The sequence below is a fragment of the Pseudopipra pipra genome, chromosome 2 (assembly GCF_036250125.1).
Source record: "Pseudopipra pipra isolate bDixPip1 chromosome 2, bDixPip1.hap1, whole genome shotgun sequence".
Taxonomy (NCBI): domain Eukaryota; kingdom Metazoa; phylum Chordata; class Aves; order Passeriformes; family Pipridae; genus Pseudopipra; species Pseudopipra pipra.
Window position 1 is genome coordinate 37851690 of NC_087550.1, and position 26253 is coordinate 37877942.

General features: G+C 46.4%; 3 protein-coding genes and 1 long non-coding RNA gene across 4 annotated transcripts in view; 1 reads left to right on the forward strand and 3 right to left on the reverse strand.

Moving 5' to 3' along the window:
• The window catches only part of LOC135409465 (uncharacterized), a 147207-nt gene extending 137200 nt beyond the window's left edge, over positions 1–10007 (reverse strand). The window contains exons 1-2 of the mRNA XM_064645046.1: positions 9776–10007; positions 9581–9642 (exon numbers count right to left, since the gene is read on the reverse strand). Coding sequence (XP_064501116.1) covers positions 9581–9642; positions 9776–9971 — 258 coding nt within the window. The 5' untranslated portion in view covers positions 9972–10007. The remainder of the gene's footprint in view (positions 1–9580; positions 9643–9775) is intronic.
• A 139-nt stretch (positions 10008–10146) lies between these two features.
• On the reverse strand, positions 10147–21369 carry LOC135409466 (uncharacterized). Its single transcript, XM_064645047.1, has 12 exons — positions 21323–21369; positions 19816–19979; positions 19620–19681; positions 17237–17339; positions 16928–17118; positions 16392–16485; positions 14546–14607; positions 14348–14425; positions 13493–13645; positions 12312–12475; positions 12032–12122; positions 10147–10538 (listed from the first exon to the last, which is right to left on the reverse strand). The coding sequence occupies exons 5-12, from the start codon at positions 17090–17092 to the stop codon at positions 10488–10490; spliced, it is 858 nt and encodes a 285-aa protein (XP_064501117.1). The 5' UTR covers positions 17093–17118; positions 17237–17339; positions 19620–19681; positions 19816–19979; positions 21323–21369; the 3' UTR covers positions 10147–10487.
• On the reverse strand, positions 21319–23294 carry LOC135409684 (ankyrin repeat domain-containing protein 7-like). The gene is made up of 5 exons (XM_064645573.1): positions 22896–23294; positions 22428–22542; positions 22122–22295; positions 21924–22030; positions 21319–21460 (listed from the first exon to the last, which is right to left on the reverse strand). Exons 1-5 carry the CDS (start codon positions 23003–23005, stop codon positions 21319–21321), a joined length of 648 nt encoding a protein of 215 aa, XP_064501643.1. The 5' UTR covers positions 23006–23294.
• A 148-nt stretch (positions 23295–23442) lies between these two features.
• Positions 23443–25579, forward strand: LOC135409469 (uncharacterized). The gene is made up of 2 exons (XR_010428225.1): positions 23443–24441; positions 25187–25579. It is a non-coding gene; the product is annotated as an uncharacterized LOC135409469 (long non-coding RNA).
• The last annotated feature ends 674 nt before the right edge of the window (positions 25580–26253 follow it).

Sequence of the window (26253 nt, forward strand, 5' to 3'; positions counted from 1 at the left end):
CCATGTGGGTCCTAAAATGAGGCAGAGGAAAACACCATCAAGAACATTGTACTCCTCCAGCAAATAACTCCAGATGCTGGCAACAGGCCAAAATTCCCCTTCAACAGGAATCCCCAAAATGAAACCATCAACCTTAGGAGGAGCATGGGAAGAGTGAGGCAGAAAGGATCTAGAAGCTAAACAGGGTGAAAATAATTGTAACCGCATCCTTTTCATTATTATATTACTATTGAAGCTTTTACTGCATTGAAATATTCTTTCTCTTTCTTCCATAATTATTAGATCTGGACTATTATTGATGCTTGGATTAGACTGCTAATATTTCAATCATACTAGCAGAAAATTCTTTTTTTATATATGTTTCTTCTGAAATTCCCTATGTCCTACACACTCCCTATCCTTTCCTTATCATTAGCTCCCCCAGCTGCACCCTCCAGAGTGATGGCCACACTGAAAGTGAACCGATGTCAAATACAGGTTATTCCCGGTGATTTGTTCTGGGAGGTGTGAGACACTGGATCAGTAAAAATATTGTTGGGTTGGAACCACCTCGGAGGGGTGGGGGATATGTGTGTGGAGGGGGAAGGAATGGGTCGAACCTCACGGAGGTGAGATGGCGGCGTGTCCCTCATGGAGGCCCCTGGAGCCCCCGCAGCAGCTGTCAGTCAAAGGCAGCCCAGGAATGCTTCAACACACCACAGCTCCTGCAGCCCCTAACCCAGCCTCATGTTGGCAGGGACAGTGAGAACACTGCCCCTCACCCTGGAACCCCAGAATGGCCAGTGGGCCTCAAGTCCCAGCTAGGGGGGTGGCCATGAGGACTAGAGCAGATAAAAGCAAAGGCATATGCTTTGTTTTGATAGTATGACACCCTTTGGATGCCAAGTTGTCTTATTTTTTCCCCTAAAATTATCAGTAAAAGTAGTCTTGAGGAAAAGTGTGTGGCCTCTTCTCTTTACAGTATCTCGAGATAGTAAAGAACCCTGTGTATGTTTTGAAAAGTAAAACTTGTGGCTGAACTTGCAGCTCTGGGGCAGGAATGTTACAGTAGGATAGATAAACTCTGCAAATGCATCAGAGTGAAGGGAAGATTACTATCTGCTTTGTAAATGCTGGGGCCCTTCTCAGTTTTACTATCTGAACATCATTATAATTTCAAAACTATCTCATTACAACAGAATGAATGTAAAATGCAATAATAACTGCCTGTGAAATTTCTATGGCTGTGTCCAGACAGCAGTACAGCAGCAGTGTTTTTTCCCTACTCTTACTTAGTCCGTCTTATTATTTTAATTATAGAACTAGCCACATTTCAGAAAACAATAATTTTAATACTGATTATATCTGGAGCAGGACTGTGATTGAAATAAAAATTGTATTTTCAATGCAGACTTTCTTAAAAATACCAATCTCTTTGTTTTCATACCTCAATGCTGATAGCAGCGTGGAGAGTAAATACCACATGTGCAGAAACCTAGAATTAATCCTTAAAGACTTTTTACCTTATCTAAAGCATATTTCTACAGCAGATCATACAAGCTAATTCTAGCCCGATTTACACCTATGCAATACTACCTTTCTTGATGTGTGTGTACAGAAAGGAAAGCTGAAGGATGTAGGAAATCTAACAAGATAACTTATGAGGTGATTTGCAATAAGTTATTCATTTAGCAAAAAATTTAAGAGACATGTTGTCTGAAATACCTGTGCAGGGTAATTTTTAAAAACATCTACCTCACAACAAGGAAAGAATTAAAGGTGTGCAAGCTACAGCTGTGCACTCCTGTGGGAAGAGATGATATTTTTGTCCTTTGCTTACTCAGAAATTAGAGAGGTCAACCAGTTAAAGTCTTCTTATAATCACAGTCACCAGGGGTCCAGCAGGTATTATATATTTCTGTGTCCTTTAGTCCACACTTATCCTGAGGTTTTGGTTTATTCTGGATTGAAGAAGTCTGCCGCCTTGCACAGGATGCCAGAGATTATCCCAAAGCATACAGTCATGTTGAAGCTTCATAGCTCTGTAGTATGTAACCGGTAACCAATGCAGATGAATGCTGTATACAAGCCAAGATATTTATGTCAAAATTTTCAACACTTTAATGCATTCATTCCTTCCTTCTGTAACATTGTGCTCAGTCTGGAATTAGATTTTCTGGAAAAAAAAACCCAAAATGAAAAGACCATCCCAAATGTTTTGGCTGTCCTTTCCTTCTCAATAACTTCTGTATTGGCAAAGCTTAGGGATTGGGCATGTAAAGCATCCCTTAGGCAAGGTGCTGGATTTTCAGGAAAAGGGCAAGAAATCATGATTTGTCAAAGTCATATGTTTTTATAAATATATTTTGTTTCTGGCTCTCAGTGCTAATTGTCATATTTCCTATGGCTCACCAGCACTTGGCTGGTTCTGAACACCCCAAGTATTGCTCAAGAAAATGGGAGGGCAAGGGTAGTGCAAGTTCTTCACCTGACCCCAATTCAACTTCATAGCAAATTATCATTCTTCCAGTGAAGGCAGGGAAAGTTTAGGCATCTAAAAGCTGTTTCAGATTGATTTCAGTCTTCTAATCTGTCAAGAAGGACAACATGGGAATTCTGTACTTCCCCAGTAAGAAGTGATCTCATTGTTATCACTTATTTCTGCAATCACATGTAGCTCATTCTTTTATGAGGCACTGAGTATTGAAGTACTTTTAGTGAGTTATGAGTTTTTTTGAAGCTTGATGAAAGCTTCATTCAAGAAGATTCTTGCATTGGGGACCAATCCCTCTATGAATAAAGGCCAACAGAACACATAATTGTTTGAGCAATACAGTGTTTAATGAAGTCATGGCAGTTACAGTTGTTGTAGGTTTAACCAAAGAGCTTAAAGGACAGGTATTGCTTAAAGGACAGGTATTGCTTAAACTGGATACCTGTCCAAAAACACATGTTATCTTGAGGACATAAGTATTAAATTTAACTCAACAAAAGGGAAGGTGTTCAGAATGAGGCAGCCTGCGAGGATGTGTGTGGCTGTCACACTCCTCCTGATCAGGTTTTGGCTAGCACTTTGCTCATGCTAAGGCCTGATGTATGCTAGGACCATTAGGTCAAACTGAGAGCAACACATAGGCAGGACATGATGACCGGGACAAAGGTCATTTTGAAGCCACTGTCACCTACAGCTCACAGTATCCTGCAGCCATCATCCCTGCGTGGCAGTTTCTTCATAATCCACCAACTCATGGAAATAGTATAGATCAAACTTCCAAACTGGAAGGTAGAATGACATGAGCTCACCCAAAAAGCTTTTCAAGCAGACAGTTTTCAACAGCAGTTGGACTGCTGAGGCATTCCTGCTTCCCAGTGCAATACAAGGGACAGCCACACCATGATAGAGAGGAAGAAGGAGCACTCTTGCTGTCAGTCCAGTAACTATTTTACTCACAGCCGTATGTAAAAACCCAGGTTTGAGCTACAAGCATATCAAAGGGGTTTTACTTTAAAAATATACGAGGCTCCAAAACTTCACCCACCAAGTTTATTAAAGGGGCCTTGAGTTCTTTTAATACCTTGAGAGAGCGCACGAGAGAAGATGTTGCACACGTTTCTCAGGAGGTCAAATAACACACTTTTACTGGCAAACTTCAGAAAATAAGGGAACTTGGCAAAAGTTTGAAGGGCAACATTCAACCAAAAGAAAGCATTTCACAAAGCATTGACTTAGCGCATGCTAACCCTTACAATTTAGCATAATCCAACCCATCCAGCTTTAAGTTACCCAGATATCAAGAAAGGAAATTAGGAGAAGTAAAGAAAGAGAAAGAAAAAGAGAGAATTATAGCTACCACCCAAAGTCGCACGCAAGTCCAGCTTCTACATGTCCAGATGGTAGGGTGTGACTATGCTGCACTGTGTTGATTTGATCTGCTTTGGCCACCCTCCCCCCTAGGTGGGACTTCCAGTGCGCCAACCATTCTGAGGTTGGGTTGGGGGCTCCAGGGAGTGTGGTGTGGGGGAGGGCTTCCTGTGTGCCAGTGACTGACAGCTGCTCCAGGGCTGCCCAAGGAGGCTCCAAGGGGCTGGGGTACGGAGCAGGGCTCTATTTCACCTTCATGACATTTGACCTGTCCTCCCACACACACACACATTTGAGTTGGTCTGAGCCAATAACTAATATAATAATCCAGTGTCTCACAGCATATGAGCTAAGGTTTGCATTGAATATGAATTAGAGATCTTGTGAGTTAGAAACCTCACAAATTAAGTGATGAATTAGTGAATTCACATTAGACTGGGCTGTACAAAGGGAACTGAGCCTTTGTTAGATGTATTTATTTTATTTCCAAATGAGCTCATAAAACAAAATTTAGTTTACAGAATATATTGTCCTGTAAGTTTGAGAGATCCAAACAGACCATGACGTATGCCTTATAGGGGTTACATATTTAAAATTAAATCCTAAAGTTAACTATGTGTTGCTATAAATTTGTGCAGCCTCACCACTTAATAATACTTGGAACAGGTACTTTGGGACTTTGTGCACATCTGCTGTAGATTACTATCTGCATGTAAGCTAAATTTAATGAGAAAGAAGGAAGTCCACAGACAATTATACCTAAAGAAGCATGCAGAATTCTGCATAGCTCCTGTTATTCATAATAGCTCTACTTCAGCCTCAACAAGGATTAAAAAAGTCATTAAACCACCCAATATTTATATCATTTGTTGTGCAGTTGTTGTGCACCCAATATTTATATCATTTGAAACTGATGCTTGCAAAATACTTATGGAGATATGGATCATGAAATCCATTTTGTTTTGGGGGATTTAAGAGAAATCAGAGTTGTGAATTTTTGTAAGACTCTGCAGGAACTGCTTAAACGTTGCTAAAACATTATGTGTAAAAAACATAATTGAAATACTTCTATTTGGCCATATATTTTTTAAATGTTTATTTATCTAAGTTCTGCTGTAAAGGTTTAGCCTCATATGATTTAAGACAATTGTCTTTTCTGGGCCATCCATGGAAGTCTCTTGGCAATTCCCAGTGTTTCGTCACGACCTGGCATCAATACTCCATCTCAAAAACCTGCCATCAACAGGATGATGCTGAATCATCACTGCTCAATAATACATGTTGTGGGTCCTTCTGGGCTAACCCATGAAAGATGAGAGGCATGCAAGCAGCATCACCCTTCAGTTCGGCGCATCACTCTTATACCAGCAGCAGCCAAGGCCAGACCTATCATTTAGCTGTGGTGCATCCAGAATGATTGCTGCCAGATGCTTTGTGCTCTGCTTTGAACTGTCTGAGCGTGAAAGGTCTCTACAGCCTTCCAAAGCTTTACACAAAATGTGCAGTTCTTTTGCATTTCTTACTGCCTCTTGCTGCTATTTAGGCAATATGGAATGTGGCGACTTGGTACTTCATTTCCTCACATTATAGACAAATTAGTCTGTTCTAGGAGTAGGGGTGTTCTAGGGGTGGGAATGTTCTAGGGCTGAGGGTGGACTCAGTCCCTGCTGGTGCCATCCATGCTGAGTCAGAGCTGTCCCTGAGCCACAGCTCCACTGCTTCCCACTTGAGAGTAAGGGACTCTCTCTGCCCTAGGATCGAGGTCTTAATGGGTAGGAGAGCTCGTCTTGCTCCCTTGGCATGATTCTCAGCTCCAGAGCACCCCTCTCCGTGTAGTTTGCCTCGGAGTCTTCGCTGAAATGGCCCAAGGACTGCTGGGTTAATTACACTGGAGAGATCTGGATCCCTTTCCCCCCATGGGGAGGGGCACACCAGTTCTAGTTCCATTTCCATCTGAGGAACCATTTCCGACGGTTTAATGTGGATGGGGGGGGGGACGACTCCAGCGCCAGGGGTTTCTTCAGGTCCTGAGCCTGGAGAGGAGAGGTGCTCTCCCCTCCCCCCACTCAAGTGGTCCCATGGCAGGCACAGAGACAGCACACCAGCGTGGAGAGGAGGCAAGAGAGAGTTATTGTTGGGGGGGTTACATTTATAGGGTTAGGAAGATTCACAGGGTAACCAATTACAGGTCACAGGAAGGGGTTAACAACCAATAGGAAGGGGTTAAAAGGGGCCAATGAGAACACCTCAGGATATCTTCTCAGGACATTCCTGCATGGGATAACACTTGTCGTGGGGGGTCTTGGGAAGAAGAAAGCACGAACCAGCAAAGAGACTACAAAAAGCCATTTTGAAGCATGTTTAAACCACAGTTACTGCCACAGAGAGATGGCTGTCTTTCTTATGGCAGCTTGGGCCTCGCTCCTCTGTCAATGATGGATCACTTGCATGTCTGTGGGAGAGAAAGAGTTGGTAGCAGCTGTGAGGGTGGACAGGATAGCAAGAATAGAAAATATTCCCTTGCAACTGCCCCCTGTGCTCTGTAAAACGTGGAGGGTGGCTGGAGCAGTTATGTGCCAAGAAAGTCTCCTGCATAGAGAAAAGGTCCAACTGCCCTCTGGCTGAAGAACCTTTTCCTAACATCTGAAGTAAACCTCCCCTGACACAGCTTCATGACATTCCTCCAGGAAGAAGTGCTCAGCATCACCAGAGCCCATGCAAAGCCCACAAGCAAAGGTACCAAATCCCTCTACTGTAGGACTGTCTGAAGTGCTGTCTGAGGCCTCAACCTCCCCACTGGTCTAAAGCAGAAAACACCGAAACCTGGTAATGCACTAATACTTAAGTGCATTACTGTCAACCCCTAACACAGACAGCAATAAGTAGGATTTGGTTTAGTCTCACGGCACAACTCAAAATGCCAGGAAGCTGGGGAACAGACAGGACTTTCAGGGCAGTCTACAGTCAGTAGAAAGAGGAACTGATCTCTCCTAGACTCTCTCTAGGGAAAGCTCATCGTAAAATTTCCCCGCCTTAATACAGAACTAGGCTCTGTGGGTCATGAAAGGGAAGGCCCCGAGTACCTTTTGGGCTTGCCTGAGCTTCTCAATTGTTTCAATGGTTTGGGCTTGTTGCTGGACTGTGGCTTCCAGCCTGGCGTACTCAACTTCGAGACTGAAAAAGAAGTACAGGCCTTATGACAGAAGTCCACAAGAGCACAAATCCCAAAGGAACAGTGTGAAAGAACCTCATCTAAAATAAAAGCATCTTTGAAAATCATGTAGTAGTATCTCGCTGGGATACAAGCAAGTCCCGTTGTTTTTACACAATCACAAAAAGTGAAGCTTTGCTCCACTGTCTTACCAGTGAATGCGTTCTCGCAGCTGGCCGATAGCTGCAGGTAAAGACACGCTGCATGAAGGAGGAAGGCCTTGCAGGTTCCTGGAAGTTGTTATTTCCTTCTCCTTTGGGGCACTCTTCAATGATGCAGCAAAACATTCCTTCTGGATATGATGCTCTTTCGGTTCCTGCAGATGCCAAACCCCAACAAGAATCCTCAGTAGACGGCTTACGTTTGTTCAAAACAAGTGGGCTGCTTTGACACTGATGAAAACTCTCAAAACCTGTGATATTTCTTCCTCTTTTATACTGGGCCCTCTCCTACGCCTACACCGATTTCTGAGAGCATTTCCTATGGGCTGCCACAACGTTTCTCTCCTTTCTCAAGGACTCCAAACACAAGTTGTAGTGCGTTGGTGGTGTTGTGGTTTAGGAATGGTACCCCCCAGTTTAGTGCTCCCATTGAGACTCTCCAAGCCACAGTGCTGCTCACTGGCTCGCCACTCTCCCTCCCCCCTGCGGCAGGATGGAGAACCGGAGGCACAAAAGGGAAGGATTATGGCAACTTCTTTTCCAGCTACATCATCTCCCTCCTTTTCCGGTCTGTTATAATATGTTGATTTCAGAGGAGCAAAATGTAGCTTGCCCCCTCCAGAACAGCTACCTCCAAAAGCCAGGAAAAGTCATCATCTTCCCAGGAAAAGTCTTTGTTATCCTTCTTCTCCTCTTCTGCTGCTGGCAAGACCCGTAACAAAAGAGGTAAGAGGCATGTCATTACTCTGAGGGCTTATTTCACTCTGCTTTCTCCCCAGCCATGTCACCCAACTTTACAACGAGAGAACTTTACAAAGGTAACCATTTAGTCCCTCTGAAATTACCTTTGCCGTGTTCCACTGCAACAGAGCGCGCATCCAAACTCTTGCCGACTGCAGTACGAAGTGACACGTTGGTCGACACTTTCCCTTGACCTTTGGAATCAGTCTGTATAATTGAAAGACACGTCTGAGAACTGGCAAAGGCTCCTTCTCAACCCACTTCCACGCACAAAACTTCTGCTTTAGCCAACAAGCCTAATGAGCAGGATTAGGTGGTTGAAGCAACAAAAGAGGCAAACACAGCCAGCACGTTCAGCATCTCTCTTGAGCAGGGCTTTCCAAAGGGGATGAAGTACTCCTGCCCAATGCAGAGAGAACCGAGGCAGGGGAAATACATCTCCAGACTTTAGGTCATAAGGGAACCATTTGACATGAATGGATCCAGGGAAGCAGGCTAGGAGGTGGAAAACAGCAATCCTCACAGTGCCAGTCTTGGAGGATTTCAGAGGACTGCAAGCAGCAAGAAGCTTTACTGCTTTGTTCTAAAAATCCAGCTTGGAGCACATCTGCATGGAGACCCAGGACATTAGCTTGACCTCACTTTGTCCCTGCACTAACTGAACACTTTGTCTGCAGCACTGGCATGTCCAGGTCCAAGGTGCAAGCATGTGGCAATAGCAGCAGCAAAGGGAAAGGATCCCAGAAGCCATTGATCCAGCGGGACCTCACTGCCTCCTCCAGAGTAGGTACCTCAGAATCCCAGGGGGAGTCATTGTCTTTCTTCTGCTCTTCTGTTGCTGGCAAGGCCCCTACACAAAAAGAGACAGGCATGTCTTTCAGTACTTATTTCACTCTGTTTCTCCCCAGCCATGTCACCCCAGAGAAGTTCACAAAGGTAACCATTTAGTCCCTCTGAAACTACCTTTGCCGCTCCGTACTAACACAGCACGCGCGTCCAATCTATTGCCGAATGCAGCAGAAAGCAGCACATTTTTTGGTACATCCCAGGGACCGTCAGAATCAGTCTGTGTAATTTAAAAGACACGTCTGAGAACTGGCAAAGGCTCCTTCTCAACCCACTTCCACGCACAACACTTTGCTTTAGCCAAAAGACCTAACAAGCGGGATCAGGTGACAGAAGGAACAAAAGAGGCAAACACAGCCAGCATGTCCAGCATCTCTCTTGACCAGGGCTTTCCAAAGGAGATGAAGTACCTCTGCCCAATCGAGAGAGAATGCAGGCAGAAGAAAGAAGTCTCTAGACTGTGAGTCATACGGGAACCAATTGACAGTGACTGGAGTGGAAGATGGTTGCGGTATGATAGAAAATCAACAATCTTCACCAAGCCAGTCTTCTAACAGAAACTTTACTGCTTTGTCCTTTTTTAGAAATCCAGCTTGGAGGTCAGCTGCAAGGAGAACCAGCTGAACCTCACTTTGTCCCAGTCCTACAGGAACAGTTTGTCTGCAGCACTGGCATGTCAAGGTCTGACTTACAAGCATTTGGCAAAAGCAGCTGCAGACAGTAATGATCCCAGAAGCCAGTGATTCAGAGGGACCCCACTGCCTCCTCTAGAGAAGGTACCTCAGAATCCCAGGAGCAGTCTTTGTCTTTCTTCTGCTCTTCTCTCACTCCTGGCAAGACACCTAACAAATATGAGAAGAGTCGCATCACTCCTTGGAGTGCTGACTTTCCTCTGCTTTGGCACCTCCCTCAAGACATGCATCACACTGATGGGTTATCATTCTCCTACAGGCCACATTGATTTTTCCTTCTTACCTCCTTGATAGCGAAGAGTCTTACATGATTCTGGCAATGCAGGTGTATTCCAGAGAATGTCAGCAGTTGTCCCAGAGCAAGAGCTGTTAATTTCTTCTGTGCCTCGGGCAGAACGTTGTCCCTTCCTTTTAGAGCACTCAGTCTCTGCTGGTGCCATCACTCTTATACCAGCAGCAGCCAAGGCCAGACCTATCATTTAGCTGTGATGCATCCAGAATGATTGCTGCCAGATGCTTTGTGCTCTGCTTTGAACTGTCTGAGCGTGAAAGGTCTCTACAGCCTTCCAAAGCTTTACACAAAATGTGCAGTTCTTTTGCATTTCTTACTGCCTCTTGCTGCTATTTAGGCAATATGGAATGCGGTGACTTGGTACTTCATTTCCTTACATTATAGACAAATTAGTCTGTTCTAGGAGTAGGGGTGTTCTAGGGGTGGGAATGTTCTAGGGGTGAGGGTGGACTCAGTCCCTGCTGGTGCCATCCATGCTGAGTCAGAGCTGTCCCTGAGCCACAGCTCCACTGCTTCCCACTTGAGAGTAAGGGACTCTCTCTGCTCTAGTATCGAGGTCTTAATGGGTAGGAGAGCTTGTCTTGTTTCCTTGGCATGATTCTCAGCTCCAGAGCACCCCTCTCCGTGTAGTTTGCCTCGGAGCCTTCGCTGAAATGGCCCAAGCACTGCTGGGTTAATTACACTGGAGAGATGGCTGTCTTTCTTATGGCAGCTTGGGCCTCGCTCCTCTGTGAATGATGGAGCACTTGCATGTCTGTGGGAGAGAAAGAGTTGGCAGCAGCTGTGAGGGTAGACAGGACAGCAAGAATAGAAAATATTCCCTTGCAACTGCCCCCTGTGCTCTGTAAAGCACCCTCTGTGGAGGGTGGCTGGAGCAGTTATGTGCCAAGAAAGTCTCCTGCATGGAGAAAAGGTCCAACTGCCCTCTGGCTGAAGAACCTTTTCCTAACATCTGAAGTAAACCTTCCCTGACACAGCTTCATGCCATTCCCTTGGGTTCTGAATACAGGGAATCAGATGCAATTGTTAAGGAAACTTTCCTGTCCTATCATCCAGGAGCCACTGTGGCAGTCACTCTCTCACCACTTGAGCTGAGCCCCAAGCCCCTCTGCAGCACGTGGCTCCCGTGAGCAGATGGGTGCCCCGCTTGACTCTCTACACACCCCACACTCACACAGTCAGACATGGCTTCCTTAGCAGCTCGACCCCAGGTTTCCCACAGCAGAGCCTCAGTCATCTCAATCCTTAAAATAATGTAATCTTGATAAAATAACAAAATAGCAGCTTGAGCTGGGTGCCTCCAAGGACGGCCCCCGAACAAAAGAAAACCTGGAGCTTTTATACCCTTACAATCTAAACGTGCCAAAGTCTGGGTTCCTGCCATGTCTCTGTGTGTCCGGTCCTGGCCGGACCACAAATCCCTGTGTCCTTCATTGTGCAAAGGGATTTTCATCTTTGGAGGTCATCTCATTGCATTATGGACCCATGCCTTCTGGCCAAGGAATCCATAGTCACAAATCAGGAAGGTGACTGGAATACAGGCAACTGAAGAATTCCTGTCACAGTCTGCTGATGCCAGTCGGGCCTCCAGGAAGAAGTGCTCGGCATCACCAGAGCCAATGGAAAGCCCACAAGCAAAGCAGCTGTGAGGGTGAACAGGACAGCAAGAATAGAAAATATTCCCTTGCAACTGCCCCCTGTGCTCTGTAAAACGTGGAGGGTGGCTGGAGCAGTTACGTGCCAAGAAAGTCTCCTGCATGGAGAAAAGGTCCAACTGCCCTCTGGGTGAAGAACCTTTTCCTAACATCTGAAGTAAACCTCCCCTGACACAGCTTCATGACATTCCTCCAGGAAGAAGTGCTCAGCATCACCAGAGCCCATGCAAAGCCCACAGGCAAAGGTACCAAATCCCTCTACTGTAGGACTGTCTGAAGTGCTGTCTGAGGCCTCAACCTCCCCACTGGTCTAAAGCAGAAAACACCAAAACCTGGTAATGCACTAATACTTAAGTGCATTACTGTCAACCCCTAACACAGACAGCAATAAGTAGGATTTGGTTTAGTCTCACGGCACAACTCAAAATGCCAGGAAGCTGGGGAACAGACAGGACTTTCAGGGCAGTCTACAGTCAGTAGAAAGAGGAACTGATCTCTCCTAGACTCTCTCTAGGGAAAGCTCATCGTAAAATTTCCCCGCCTGAATATGGAACTAGGCTCCGTGGGTCATGAAAGCGAAGGCCCCGAGTACCTTTTGGGCTTGCCTGAGCTTCTCAATTATTGCAATTGTTTGGGCTTGTTGCTGGACTGTGGCTTCCAGCCTGGCGTACTCAACTTCGAGACTGAAAAAGAAGTACAGGCCTTATGACAGAAGTCCACAAGAGCACAAATCCCAAAGGAACAGTGTGAAAGAACCTCATCTAAAATAAAAGCATCTTTGAAAATCATGTAGTAGTATCTCGCTGGGATACAAGCAAGTCCCGTTGTTTTTACACAATCACAAAAAGTGAAGCTTTGCTCCACTGTCTTACCAGTGAATGCGTTCTCGCAGCTGGCCGATAGCTGCAGGTAAAGACACGCTGCATGAAGGAGGAAGGCCTTGCAGGTTCCTGGAAGTTGTTATTTCCTTCTCCTTTGGGGCACTCTTCAATGACGCAGCAAAACATTCCTTCTGCATATGATGATCTTTTGGTTCCTGCAGATGCCAAACCCCAACAAGAATCCTCAGTAGACGGCTTACGTTTGTTCAAAACAAGTGGGCTGCTTTGACACTGATGAAAACTCTCAAAACCTGTGTTACTTCTTCCTCTTTTATACTGGGCCCTCTCCTATGTCTACACTGATTTCTTAGAGCATTTCCTATGGGCTGCCACAACGTTTCTCTCCTTTCTCAAGGACTCCAAACACAAGTTGTAGTGCGTTGGTGGTGTCGTGGTTTAGGAATGGTACTCCCCAGTTTAGTGCTTCCATTGAGACTCTCCAAGCCACAGTGCTGCTCACTGGCTCACCACTCTCCCTCCCCCCTGCGGCAGGATGGAGAACCGGAGGCACAAAAGGGAAAGATTACGGCTACTCCTTTTCCAGTTACATCATCTCCCTCCTTTTCCGGTCTGTTATAATATGTTGATTTCAGAGGAGCAAAATGTAGCTTCTGATTGGGCCCTACACCAAGAACACCACCCCCTCAGGGGTTACCACTTTTCTAACTCCCGGGCAAAACACTTTTTTACCCCACAACAACAACTTCAAGGTTGTGTTCTCTCCCTGTCCTTCTATGGACTTCTTCTCTCCCCTGGCAGGGGCCCCACAGCATGTCTGTGAGAATGGGTTACCTCTTCTTGCAACAATGGAGTTAGCTTCTTAAACAGACAGGCAGAGAAATATAGACAGTGCTTTTCATGGGAAATAATCTCCCCCCATGCTGGGCCTTTCCTAGCAGCCAAAACTTCTCTGAGCAAAAATTCTTTTATCCTCCTTGAGTAAATCTTCCGCATATAATTTTTCGGTCCCTGCGCCACCTTAGTGCAGCCCTCCACTGTCACTTCAAGTCGTGCCAACAGGCAGACACCAAAGGCAGCAGTGCTGTTCCTTCCCATCACAGCTAGCTGCACACTGAACCACCTTGTGTTCTTCTCAGGGAAGAATCACTTCCCTGCTCTAGTGCGCTACAAAGAAGGCCTTGAGCCCTGCCAAGAGACAGGCTTTCCCATACCTTAGCTTCAGACCTCTCCAGTTTCTCCTGCATCAGCGGTTTCTCTTCCTTTGGGTCCTTGCTGTGGGTCTTCAGAGCTCCAAGTGAAGGTTCTGCCAGGGAGTTCTTTTTGAGAACTTCATCAGGCTTCTCCAGCAGCTGCCTGACCAATGGCTAAAGAAATAGTGTTCCATGAGCATGGAGAAATCGGTAAGAACATGACAACACAAGAGATGCTTTCACTGATGGGATTATATAACTAGATTGGTCATCAGGTTGGCCAGCAGGTCGAGGGAGGCAATTCTCCCTTTCTACTCTGATCTCATGAGGCTCCACTTGGAGGCCTGCATCCAGCTCCGCGGCCCCCAGCACAAGCAAGACATGGACGGAGGAATGCCACAAAGATGTTTGGAGGGCTGGAACAGCTCTCCCATGAAAAAGGCTGAGAGACTTGGGATTTTTCAGCCTGAGAAAAGCAGGCTCTGGGCAGAACTTACTGCTGTCTTTCAGTGTAAATAGAGGGAGAGATATTTTTACCAAGGCCTGTAGCGACAGAAGAAGAGGCAATCATTTAAAAACAAAAGAGGGTAGATTTAGATGGGACATAAGGGATAAATTGTTTGCAAGGACTGTGGTGGGACACTGGACCCGGTTGTGGAATTGTTCAAAGTGAAGCTGGATGGGACTTGGAGCAAGGTTTATTCCAGCCCTTCTGCTTCAGAATGCAAACAAAATGAGGTCTGAAGTATAGCACAGGTCCAGACTCAACCACCTCCTCTCAGCAGTTTTTCAAAATGAATTCCACAGTCAGAACATCTCTGCTTACACTGACAGGCTCTATTTAGGGATATCTGCTTCTGCCTCTATTAGAGTCACCTGTCTGTCCAGCTGAGAACCTGTTAGACTTGAAGAATCAGATCTTAGCTGAAGACCTTCTGCCTCTAGTGTAGGAACCTAAATGAGCAAGAAAACACAGACACAGTGGAGAAACGAATGCTCATCAAGACTGCAGCATCACACTACATCTGACTTCAGCCAAAGGCAATGCAATTCATCTGCAACAAAGCTAAGTACCTTATTCTTAGAAGAAGGGTCAAAATATTCCTTCAGCTCTGCTCCTGCTGCTGGCACGATACCTAGAAAAAAGGGAAACAGTGTGTTGTTACTCTGAGTCCTTGTTTCACTCTGCTTCTCCCCAGCCATGTCACCCCAGAGAAATTCACAAAAGTAACCATTTAGTCCCTCTGAAATTACCTTTGCCGTGCTCCACTGCAACGGAGCGCGCATCCAAACTCCTGCTCACTGCAGCAGGAAGCGTCAGGTCAGCGGACACTTTCCCTTGACCTTTGGCATCAGTCTTTGAAATATAAAAGACACGTCAGAGAACTGGCAAAGGCTCCTTCTCAACCCACTTCCACGCACAACACTTCAGCTTCAGCCAACAGGCCTAACGAGCGGGATCAGGTGGCGGAAGCAACAAAACGGGCAAACACAGCCAGCACATTCAGCATCTCTCTTGAGCAGGGCTTTCCAAAGGGGATGAAGTACTCCTGCCCAATGCAGAGAGAACCTAGACAGGAGAAATACATCTCCAGACTTTAGGTCATAAGGGAACCATTTGACATTAATGGATCCAGGGGAGAAGGCTAGGAGGTGGAAAACAGCAATCCTCACAGTGGCAGTCTTGTAGGATTTCAGAGGACTGCAAGCAGCAAGAAGCTTTACTGCTTTGTTCTACAAATCCAGCTGGGAGGTCAGCTGCAAGGACATTAGCTGACCTCACTTTGTCCCTGCACTAACTGAACAGTTTGTCTGCAGTACTGACATGTCCAGGCCCAAGGTGCAAGCATGTGGCAAAAGCAGCAGCAAAGGGAAAGGAGCCCAGACGCCACTGATCCAGAAGAAACTCATTGCCCCCTCCAGAACAGTTACCTCCAAAAGCCAGGAAAAGTCATCATCTCCCCAGGAAAAGTCACTGTCTTCCTTCTGCTCTTCTCTGTCTGCAGGCAAGACCCCTAACAAAAGATAACAGGTTTGTCATTACTCTGAAGGCTTATTTCACTCTGCTTTCTCCCCAGCCATGTCACCCCAGAGAAATTCACAAAAGTAACCATTTAGTCCCTCTGAAATTACCTTTGCCGTGCTCCACTGCAACGGAGCGCGCATCCACACTCCTGCCCACTGCAGCAGGAAGCGTCGGGTCAGCGGACACTTTCCCTTGACCTTTGGCATCAGTCTTTGTAATATAAAAGACACGTCAGAGAACTGGCAAAAGCTCCTTCTCAACCCACTTCCACATACAACTCTTCTGCTTCAGTCAACAGGCCTAATGAGTGGGATCAGGTGGTGGAAGGAACAAAACGGGCAAACACAGCCAGCACGTTCGGCATCTCTCTTGAGCAGGGCTTTCCAAAGGGGATGAAGTACCCCTACCCAACCGAGAGAGAACCTAGGCAGAAGTAGGATTTCAGAGGACTGCAAGCAACAAGAAGCTTTACTGCATTGTTCTACAAATCCAGCTGGGAGGTCAGCTGCAAGGACATTAGCTTGACCTCACTTTGTCCCTGCACTAACTGAACAGTTTGTCTGCAGCACTGACATATCCAGGTCCAAGGTGCAAGCGTGTGGCAAAAGCAGCAGCAAACGGAAAGGAGCCCAGACACCATGGATCCAGAAGAAACACATTGCTCCCTCCAGAGCAGCTACCTCCAAAAGCCAGGAAATGTCATCATCTCCCCAGGAAAAGTCTTTGTTATCCTTCCGCTCTTCTGCTGCTGCTGGCAAGACCCCTAACAAAAGAGGTAAGAGGCATGTCATTACTCTTAGGGCTTATTTCACTCTGCATTCTCCCCAGCCATGTCACCCCACTTTACAAAGACAGAACTTTACAAAGGTAACCATGTAGTCCCTCTGAAATTACCTTTGCCGTGCTCCACTGCAACAGAGCGCGCATCCAAAGTCTTGCCCACTGCAGCAGGAAGCAGCACACTTTCTTCTGGACCTTCAGAATCAGTCTGTGGAATTGAAAAGACACGTCTGAGAACTGGCAAAGACTCCTTCTCAACCCACTTCCACGCACAACACTTCAGCTTCAGCCAACAGGCCTAACGAGCGGGATCGGGTGGCGGAAGCAACAAAACGGGCAAACACAGCCAGCACGTTCGGCATCTCTCTTGAGCAGGGCTTTCCAAAGGGGATGAAGTACTCCTGCCCAATGCAGAGAGAACCTAGATAGGAGAAATACATCTCCAGACTTTAGGTCATAAGGGAACCATTTGACATTAATGGATGCAGGGGAGAAGGCTAGGAGGTGGAAAACACAATCCTCACAATGCCAGTCTTGTAGGATTTCAGAGGACTGCAAGCAGCAAGAAGCTTTACTGCTTTGTTCTACAAATCCAGCTGGGAGGTCAGATGCAAGGACATTAGCTGACCTCACTTTGTCCCTGCACTAACTGAACACTTGGTCTGCAGCACTGGCATGTCCAGGTCCAAGGTGCAAGCGTGTGGCAAAAGCAGCAGCAAAGGGAAAGGAGCCCAGAAGCCATTGATCCAGCGGGACCTCACTGCCTCCTCCAGAGCAGGTACCTCAGAATCCCAGGGGGAGTCATTGTCTTCCATCTGCTCATCTGCTGCTGTCAAGGCCCCTAACAAAAGATAACAGGTTGGTCATTACTCTGAGGGCTTATTTCACTCTGCTTTCTCCCCAGCCATGTCACCCCAGAGAACTTTACAAAGGTAACCATTTAGTCCCTCTGAAATTACCTTTGCCGTGCTCCACTGCAACAGAGCGTGCATCCAAATTCTTGCCCACTGCAGCACGAAGTGTCAAGGTGGGCAACACTTTCCCTTGACCTTTGGAATCAGTCTGTGTAATTGAAAAGACACGTCTGAGAACTGGCAAAGGCTCCTTCTCAACCCACTTCCACGCACAACACTTCAGCTTCAGCCAACAGTCCTAAGGAGCGGGATCAGGTGGCGGAAGCAACAAAACGGGCAAACACAGCCAGCACGTTCGGCATCTCTCTTGAGCAGGGCTTTCCAAAGGGGATGAAGTACTCCTGCCCAATGCAGAGAGAACCGAGGCAGGAGAAATACATCTCCAGACTGTAGGTCGTAAGGGAACCATTTGACATGAATGGATCCAGGGAAGCAGGCTAGGAGGTGGAAAACAGCAATCCTCACAGTGTCAGTCTTGTAGGATTTCAGAGGACTGCAAGCAGCAAGAAGCTTTACTGCTTTGTTCTACAAATCCAGCTGGGAGGTCAGCTGCAAGGAGACCCAGGCCATTAGCTTGACCTCACTTTGTCCCAGCACTAACTGAACGCTTTACAGCAATGGCATGTCCAGGTCCAAGGTGCAAGTGTGTGACAAAAGCAGCAGCAACTGGGAAAGGATCCCAGACGCCATTGATCCAGCGGGACCTCACTGCCTCCTCCAGAGAAGGTACCTTAGTATTCCGGGGGGAGTCATTGTCTTCCTTCTGCTCCTCTGCTGCTGGCAAGGCCCCTATACAAAAGGTAACAGGCATGTTTTTGAGTGCTTATTTCACTCTGCTTCTCCCCAGCCATGTCACCCCAGAGAAGTTCACAAAGGTAACCATTTAGTCCCTCTGAAACTACCTTTGCCGCTCCGTACTAACACAGCACGCGCGTCCAATCTATTGCCGAATGCAGCAGAAAGTAGCACATTTTTCGACACATCCCAGGGACCGTCAGAATCAGTCTGTGTAATTTAAAAGACACGTCTGAGAACTGGCAAAGGCTCCTTCTCAACCCACTTCCATGCATAACACTTCTGCTTCAGGCAACAGGCCTAATGAGCAGGATCCGCTGGCAGAAGCAACAAAAGAGGCAAACACAGCCAGCACATTAGGCATCTCTCTTGAGCAGGGCTTTCCAAAGGGGATGAAGTACTCCTGCCTAATGCAGAGAGAACCTAGATAGGAGAAATACATCTCCAGACTGGAGGTCATAACAGTCATCCATCTGACATTAATGGATCCAGGGAAGGAGGCTGTGGGGTCGAAAACAGCAATCCTCACTATACGAGTTTTCTAGGATTTTAGGAGATTGTAAGCAGCAAGAAGCTTTACTGCTTTCTTCTAGAAATCCAGCTTGCAGGTCAGCTGCAAAGAGACCCAGGTCATTAGCTTGACCTCACTTTGTCCCAGCACTAACTGAACACTTTGTCTGCAGCACTGGCATGTCCAGGTACAAGGTGCAAGCGTGTGGCAAAAGCAGCAGCAAAGGGAAAGGAGCCCAGAAGCCATTGATCCAGCGGGACCTCACTGCCTCCTCCAAAGTAGGTACCTCAGAATCCCAGGGGGAGTCACTGTCTTCCTTCTGCTCTTCTGCTGCTGGCAAGGCCCCTAACAAAAGATAACAGGTTTGTCATTACTCTGACAGCTTATTTCACTCTGCTTTCTCCCCAGCCATGTCTCCCCACTTTACAAAGGTAACCCTTTAGTCCCTCTGAAATTACCTTTGCCGTGCTCCACTCCAACAGAGCGCGCATCCAAAGTCTTGCCCACTGCAGCAGGAAGCGTTGGGTCAGCGGACACTTTCCCTTGACCTTTGGAATCAGTCTGTGGAATTGAAAAGACACGTCTGAGAACTGGCAAAGGCTCCTTCTCAACCCACTTCAACGCACAGCACTTCTGCTTTAGCCAAAAGACCTAACAAGCGGGATCAGGTGATGGAAGCAACAAAAGAGGCAAACACAGCCAGCACGTTCAGCATCTCTCTTGAGCAGGGCTTTCCAAAGGGGATGAAGTACTCCTGTCCAATCCAGAGAGAATGCAGGTAGAAGAAAGAAGTCTCTAGACTGTGAGTCATATGGGAACCAATTGACAGTGACTGGAGTGGAAGATGGTTGCGGTATGATAGAAAATCAACAATCTTCACCAAGCCAGTCTTCTAACAGAAACTTTACTGCTTTGTCCTTTTTTAGAAATCCAGCTTGGAGGTCAGCTGCAAGGAGAACCAGCTGAACCTCACTTTGTCCCAGTCCTACAGGAACAGTTTGTCTGCAGCACTGGCATGTCAAGGTCTGACTTACAAGCATTTGGCAAAAGCAGCTGCAGACAGTAATGATCCCAGAAGCCAGTGATTCAGAGGGACCCCACTGCCTCCTCTAGAGAAGGTACCTCAGAATCCCAGGAGCAGTCTTTGTCTTTCTTCTGCTCTTCTCTCACTTCTGGTAAGACACCTAACAAATATGAGAAGAGTCGCATCACTCCTTGGAGTGCTGATTTTCCTCTGCTTTGGCACCTCCCTCAAGACATGCATCACACTGATGGGTTATCATTCTCCTACAGGTCACATTGATTTTTTCCTTCTTACCTCCTTGATAGCGAAGAGTCTTACATGATTCTGGCAATGCAGGTGTATTTGAGAGAATGTCAGCAGTTGTCCCAGAGAAAGAGATGTTAATTTCTTCTGTGCCTCTGGCAGAACATTGTCCCTTCCTTTCAGAGCATTCATATTCCTCTCCTTCATTAGCAACACTAAAGATAGAAAGGGAGGAAATGCAATAGGTAAAAATGCCCCCAGACTTTCCTGCACTCTCCACGGGAAGAGCAACAGCCATGCATGTGCCATTCTAACCCTATTCCTAGACAACTGCTAAAGGGTCACACACACACAAAACATACTGCAGTCCTAGAGTAGTGGAGACTGAAATCCTCACTACAGGCATGCTCATGCTACAGGTGCCTATTCTATCTGTGGAGTAACTCACCCCTGCTGGCTACTGTCTCATCTGATAGACCCCCTCTCCATTTCAAGGACCAGGGAGATTAACTAGGCCCCTGGCAGGCTGACATCTCCAAAGCCTCTTCCTCAGCTGGATGTTATACTAATGTCTCAACACTAAGATGGAGCAACGTCTCCTCAACCCCAGTCCTCACTTTGAAGGGCTTCAGAAATTCCCATGGTTCCTCTGAAGACCTGAAGTTCAGAGGGCTCCTAAGTCGGATATTAAGAGGCCAACAAATACTGCACTTGCATTCTGAGACCTGTGTCACATTCTAACAACCTTGGGTCAGTTGGAGGTCAGGTTTGTTTCATGAGCAGGAATACAAAACAAAAAACCCCAATCGAACAACAAAAGAAATTAAACACATTCTCCAGACCAAGGCTGCTCTGCAGAATGGTGCATTAGCACAACAGAAGCCTGGAGGGGAGGAATGAATACCTTGTTTTGTTAGAGCAATCCTCAAACATGCTTTAGTCCTAAAGGGGTTTTTACTCCACAGTTTACCCAGGCTCCCTTCTCTCCTGCTTCCCATCAAGACAGGCTAACAGAAGGGGCAGGGGGAGAGGAAATTGAGATCCAGTGACAAGAGTTCACAGGCAGTTGTTTATGGCTAGGCAAGGCATGCTCATAGGCATAATGCAATTCATTCACACATCCCTTGGCTACCATCACTACGATAGAGGGCTTTTTTCCTCAGTCTAGTTAAGCACACATAGCCACCTTAGCCAGTGAATGGCCAGAGGTGCAAAGCTATCCACGGGAAGAGGAAAAGCACTGAAGAGTTTTAATTAGGGGATATCAGTTAGATCCCCTCTGAAACAAAAGGCGGGGAGTTGCTGCTAGGGAGTAGAATAGAACTTGGAAGCACACAGGTGAATTCTCAAAGAGAACTGGGTTTGGTGGGGAGGAGGGATGTTTTCCTCAATTTCCAAATCTACCCCTTTACATGGAAAGAGATGCATCAGAAGGTGTCACACTTCGATAAAGCTCTCAGCACCTCATTTAACCCTGCTGCTGTTACCAAAAAGGGCTGTACATCAGCACGGACATTCTGAGAATGCAGTTGCTCTAACAAGGATGTAAAACACTTACAACTCATCTCGAAATAGTCTTTCAAAAGCTCGAACTCCAAACGCTCCAGTCTCTTCTTTATTGATAACACCGCCATTGCGAAGAAGAACTTCTACTGCATCCTTATCCTGAAGAATAGCAGCAACTTCCATAGGGGTCCTAGGGCATCCAGGAGATAAGAGTAAATACGTCAGCTTCTGCAGGCATTACATATCATTACTTTAATCCCTCTTTGCTTCTCAGACAATTCATTTCCATCTCCTACTGGCAGAATGAAAGCACAGCCAAACACCTGGAAGTGTTGGAGAATTCAGGTTGGTGGGACCTCAGGAGGTCTCCAGGCCAGCCACCCACCCAGAGCAGACTCAGGTTGCGTGTGTGTGCCTGCGCGCGTGCGTTTGCACGTGGGACCACAGACAACGCTTTCTTGCAGTCCTCAGTGTGGAAATCATCCCCTGAAGTAAGCAAGCAGCAGAGCGCAGGTCTGCTTTCACAAGTCACACTGAAGGAGCTCCTTCTGGGTGGTTCCTGGCCCTTTTTCAATGCTCATTCTTATGCCTCCCATCAATCCAACTTAAACAATGCTAAGGAGTCCCACACGTGCTTTTACCAAATCCTTCACCTTTTATGATTATCTGTAGCATTCACGTCAGCTCCTTTTTGAAGAAGGAACTCGATCATCCCTTTGCAACGCTCGGTGATCGCAAGAGTAAGTGGAGTGTATCCCAGCTGAAAGGAAAAATCATCTCTCTTAGAATAACAGAGAAAAGTCAAGCAAGTTGACTTGGGAAGAGGAGGTTTACCTAAAGTCCAAGCTTACTTCATTCTTAACATCAATATCTGCGCCATGCTCTAGTAACAGCTCCACTAGAGATTTGTCAGACATCAGAACAGCAAAGTGAAGGGCGGTGTTACCAGTAGCAGCTCTGTGGGCACGGTTGGCACCATGCTCCAGCAGAACAGCCACACAATCTCTGTGCTGGTGCTGTACTGCCTGGAAACAAGACACAAAGAAGGAATAACTTCCAACATCTACATTGGTCTCTGTCAGAACTCCTGCGTCTTCCCAACACTGGAAAGTTCAAGCATCTTCAATCATAAGACAACATATGCCCCTTTCACATACCAGCATCAGTGGTGATCTCTTATATTTGTCACCAGGATTTAGCTTGCAATTCTGGCCTACTAGAAAACGAACAACATCTGCATGGCCATTTATGCAAGCAAGATGCAGAGGTGTCCTAGAAATTAAACATACACAATTGTCCCGGTTTAAGCCCAGCTGACAATTAAGCCCCACACAGCTACTTGCTCACACCTTCTCCCTCCCCACCCCAGTGAAACAGGGAGGAGAATCAAAAGTAAAACCTTTAATAACAATTAAATTAAAATAGAGTAATAATTAAAACAAAAGAAATACAATAAGCATTACTAAGGGATGCTAGATGGTGTCTGTTCCACTGATGGTATCCTTTGTTGCTGCTTAGGCTTGAAAGTACACAAAGTACATCCATCAAAAAACCACCCTGACTTCAGATAATTTTGACAAATTCCACATTTTGCAAAAGGTAGAGGCTTTGCTGATTGTCCTTACAGCTTGTCTGCGTTGCGCCTGTTGACGAGGAACTTCTTCAGCCACCAGTGCCGCCGCAGCTGGTCCAGGTCGCCGCGGGCGGCCGCGCTGTGCAGGTCGACCCAGGCCATCTCTCGGCGTTCGGCGGCCTCGGCCTGGGTTCAACAGACACAGGAGATGCCCGTCAGACTCTGCCGAGTCCCGGGCGGGGAGGGGAAGGGGGAGGGGGTGTGGGGAGAGGATGGGCAAATCTGAAAGGCGAGATCCGCGTGGAAGCTGTGCTTCGCAGCCCCCGACGGTCCAAGCCCGAGAAGCGCTGCTGATCCCGTCGCGGCGGAGTCAGCAATGACGGCCAGCAAGGGTCTGGCGCCGGGACAGCAGCCGTGGAGCGCCGAGACATCACAGAGGGGGCTTGTGACGCGGCACCACAGCCGGTTCCGAGACCGACCCGCCGCTGAGCAGGACCGAGTCCATTGGGGAGGGTGTAGCTGGGATAACTTAGGAAGGGGGGGGGGGGAAACAGCGCACAACAGCAACTGCAGACGGAGAGAGAAGTGAGAATATGTGACAGAAACAGCCCTGAAGACCACAACGTCAGTGAAGAAGGAGGGGAAGGAGGTGCTCAGGCAACGGAGCAGAGATTCCCCTGCAGCCCGTGGTGCAGATCACGGTGGGACAGCTGTGCCCCTGCAGCCCAGGGAAGCTCATGGTGCAGGAGAGCTCCACCTGCAGCCCATGGAGGACCCCACGCTGGAGCAGATGGATGCCTGAAAGGAGGCTGTGACCTCGTGGGAGGCTCGTGCTGCAGTAGGCTCCCAGCAGGAGCCTGGAGCAGATTTGCTAGCAGGAATTGTGGCCCCGGTAGGGGGGCAGAACAGGTGTGAGCTTGTGACTTTGGAGATAATGACTTGGTCAGCTGGGCTTGAATAATTTTGTCACCCCAAGATGCCCTCTGGAGAGCAGAAGGTGCAATTCTGCTGAAAGGACAGACTTTCTACCCCTTCTACCTGACGATGAGCAGGCTGAGGGTTCGTAGGTTGCAAATATATATAATAAATATATACAATAAAAATATATAATAAATATAATAAATATGTAAAACATAAAAATACCCAGCTTCAAAGACAAAGAAAAAAAGAAGTGCTGTAGTGCTCCACTGCAAGACCCATCACCAACAAGTAACAGAAGTGCTATATAGATATTAAGACTCAGGGCTGTCTAACAGATTTCTGTGAAACATAATCCCTACAGTGACAAGAGCAATAAAACTCAAAGCTCTTCCCCTGCTCCTGATGATTTTCTTGTGAGTTTTGAAACCTCGGCAAACAGACCTAGGACACTGTGCTTTGTGAAATGTTTCTGTTACTTGAATAAAATCCCCTGTTTCCTGAAAAGTGTGTTTATTTTCTTTCACACCAAGGACTGCACTGCAAGATCCCACAGCATCTGCGTTGGATGGGATGAACTGCACCCTGAAAAATCCAACCCTTTCTCTCTCCTTTAACTATAAAGAAAGCAATGAATTACTAGCTCAGCTATAGATGTCTCAATTCAGCACAATTTTATGGTCGGTCTGGATGATCTTAATTTTTTTTTCCAACCTAAATGATTCTGGGAGAATAATTCTATGATAAAGTTATATTCAGTAGGGATAATCACATGAACCCCACTAAATAGTCACAAGCCCTTTGTGAGCTGTGCTCCCTGTCATCTGCATTTTGTCTTCCCTCTTCCTTGGTTGGTTGTTTGAGATGAAGTGACCCACCACTGAACACCTTGGAATATCTTTGACAGACAGAAATAGGATTGTCGAAAGCTAACAATTTGAAATTACAGGAACAGTAGGTTTACCTGTCTAATCCGATTTATTAGTGTTCCCCTGCCAACTAATTTGGGTGAGATACCAGCCACATGATCATATATGCTTGGTCTCTTACAGACATTTAAGAAGAAATGGTCCTTTCTTATGGATTTTATAAGATGTGACAAACACAGTGAATTCACTCTCTTTCTTTCTTTTTACGAAGTTCTTCCTTAACAAATGGAGCACATAGTTAATTTGGGAGATCTGAATGTAATAAGTAAGCAATGGTAAAATTTACTCGTCAAAATATATATATTGTATTTTCTGTATATTATAGCTAATGCCTGGTTGGGACTAGGGAGTTGTAAGCTGCGGAATAGTTAACTGCTGTATTATTATTATAAGTTGACTGTCCTGCAACTGGCAGTTCCTAAGTTGGCAAAGATAAAGTATTCTACTTTACTGAGCACGTATATGATATCCTGCTTTTCTAAAAATATTGTCTAAGTTACTCATTAGAAAAGAAGAAAAGAACGAGGATCAGAGGGTCAAGGATGGAAATGATAAAGAAGAGCCAAGGAGAACATCTGGACCATCTGGATACCTTCCCATATTCAGCTCCAAGGACACTGGGCTAATTAAAGCTATTGATGGAAAAGTCCATGGCAATTGAAATGGGCCTACAACAGAACCAACCAGAACAAAGCCCGCGAACCCAAGCCCAATCAAGAGCTAACAAGTGACTATGGGAGGGGGAGTTGAAAAAGTATAAAAGTTGCTGTTTGTTTTTATTGGGCTTGTGGGCCGATGGGGAGCAGGGGTCTCCTCAGGCCACCCAGCGCGCTGATTTGCTTATCTGCACTTTATATAAATCTCACAATAAATTTTACTGCTAAATTTTGATTTGGTTTATTTACCTATAACATGAAGAACAAGGAGAAAGACCGGTTTGAGTCAACTTATCTCTGAAAAAAATTAATTTTTTCTTCTCTGGAATTATGTCTGATTAAAATGTCTTATAAAGAAAATTCAAAACACACCCAGAGGTGGCTACTCAAAGGGTGGGCAGGATGTGCCTTCAAACATCCCTGATTAATGACTGGATGTTGCACAGGGGGAATGGACTGCAGACTACCAGTTATTACAACACAAACCTGTACTATAGTATTGCCACTGTCACTCAGAAGCTACAGGCTTTGTACTGAGCTTTGTAGGCCTCAGGGGAAGGCTTGCTCCAGCTGAGCTTTCCTTGATCTCTACAAGCTGCATAAGGTGAACAAGCAGGTGCTAGCCAAAACTGGCTTTAAGGGCAATAGAGAGAAAAAAGAACAAGTATTTCTAACACATATAAAATGCACCATATATCATAAATTCAAATGTAATGTGGAACTGCAGAGCAATGAAAAAAGAATAAGGTGTAAAAGTGTGTTAGTAAATATGTAAATGTGACCCCATGTGGGTCCTAAAATGAGGTAGAGGAAAACACCATCAAGAACATTGTACTCCTCCAGCAAATAACTCCAGATGCTGGCAACGGGCCAAAACTCCCCTTCAACAGGAATCCCCAGAATGAAA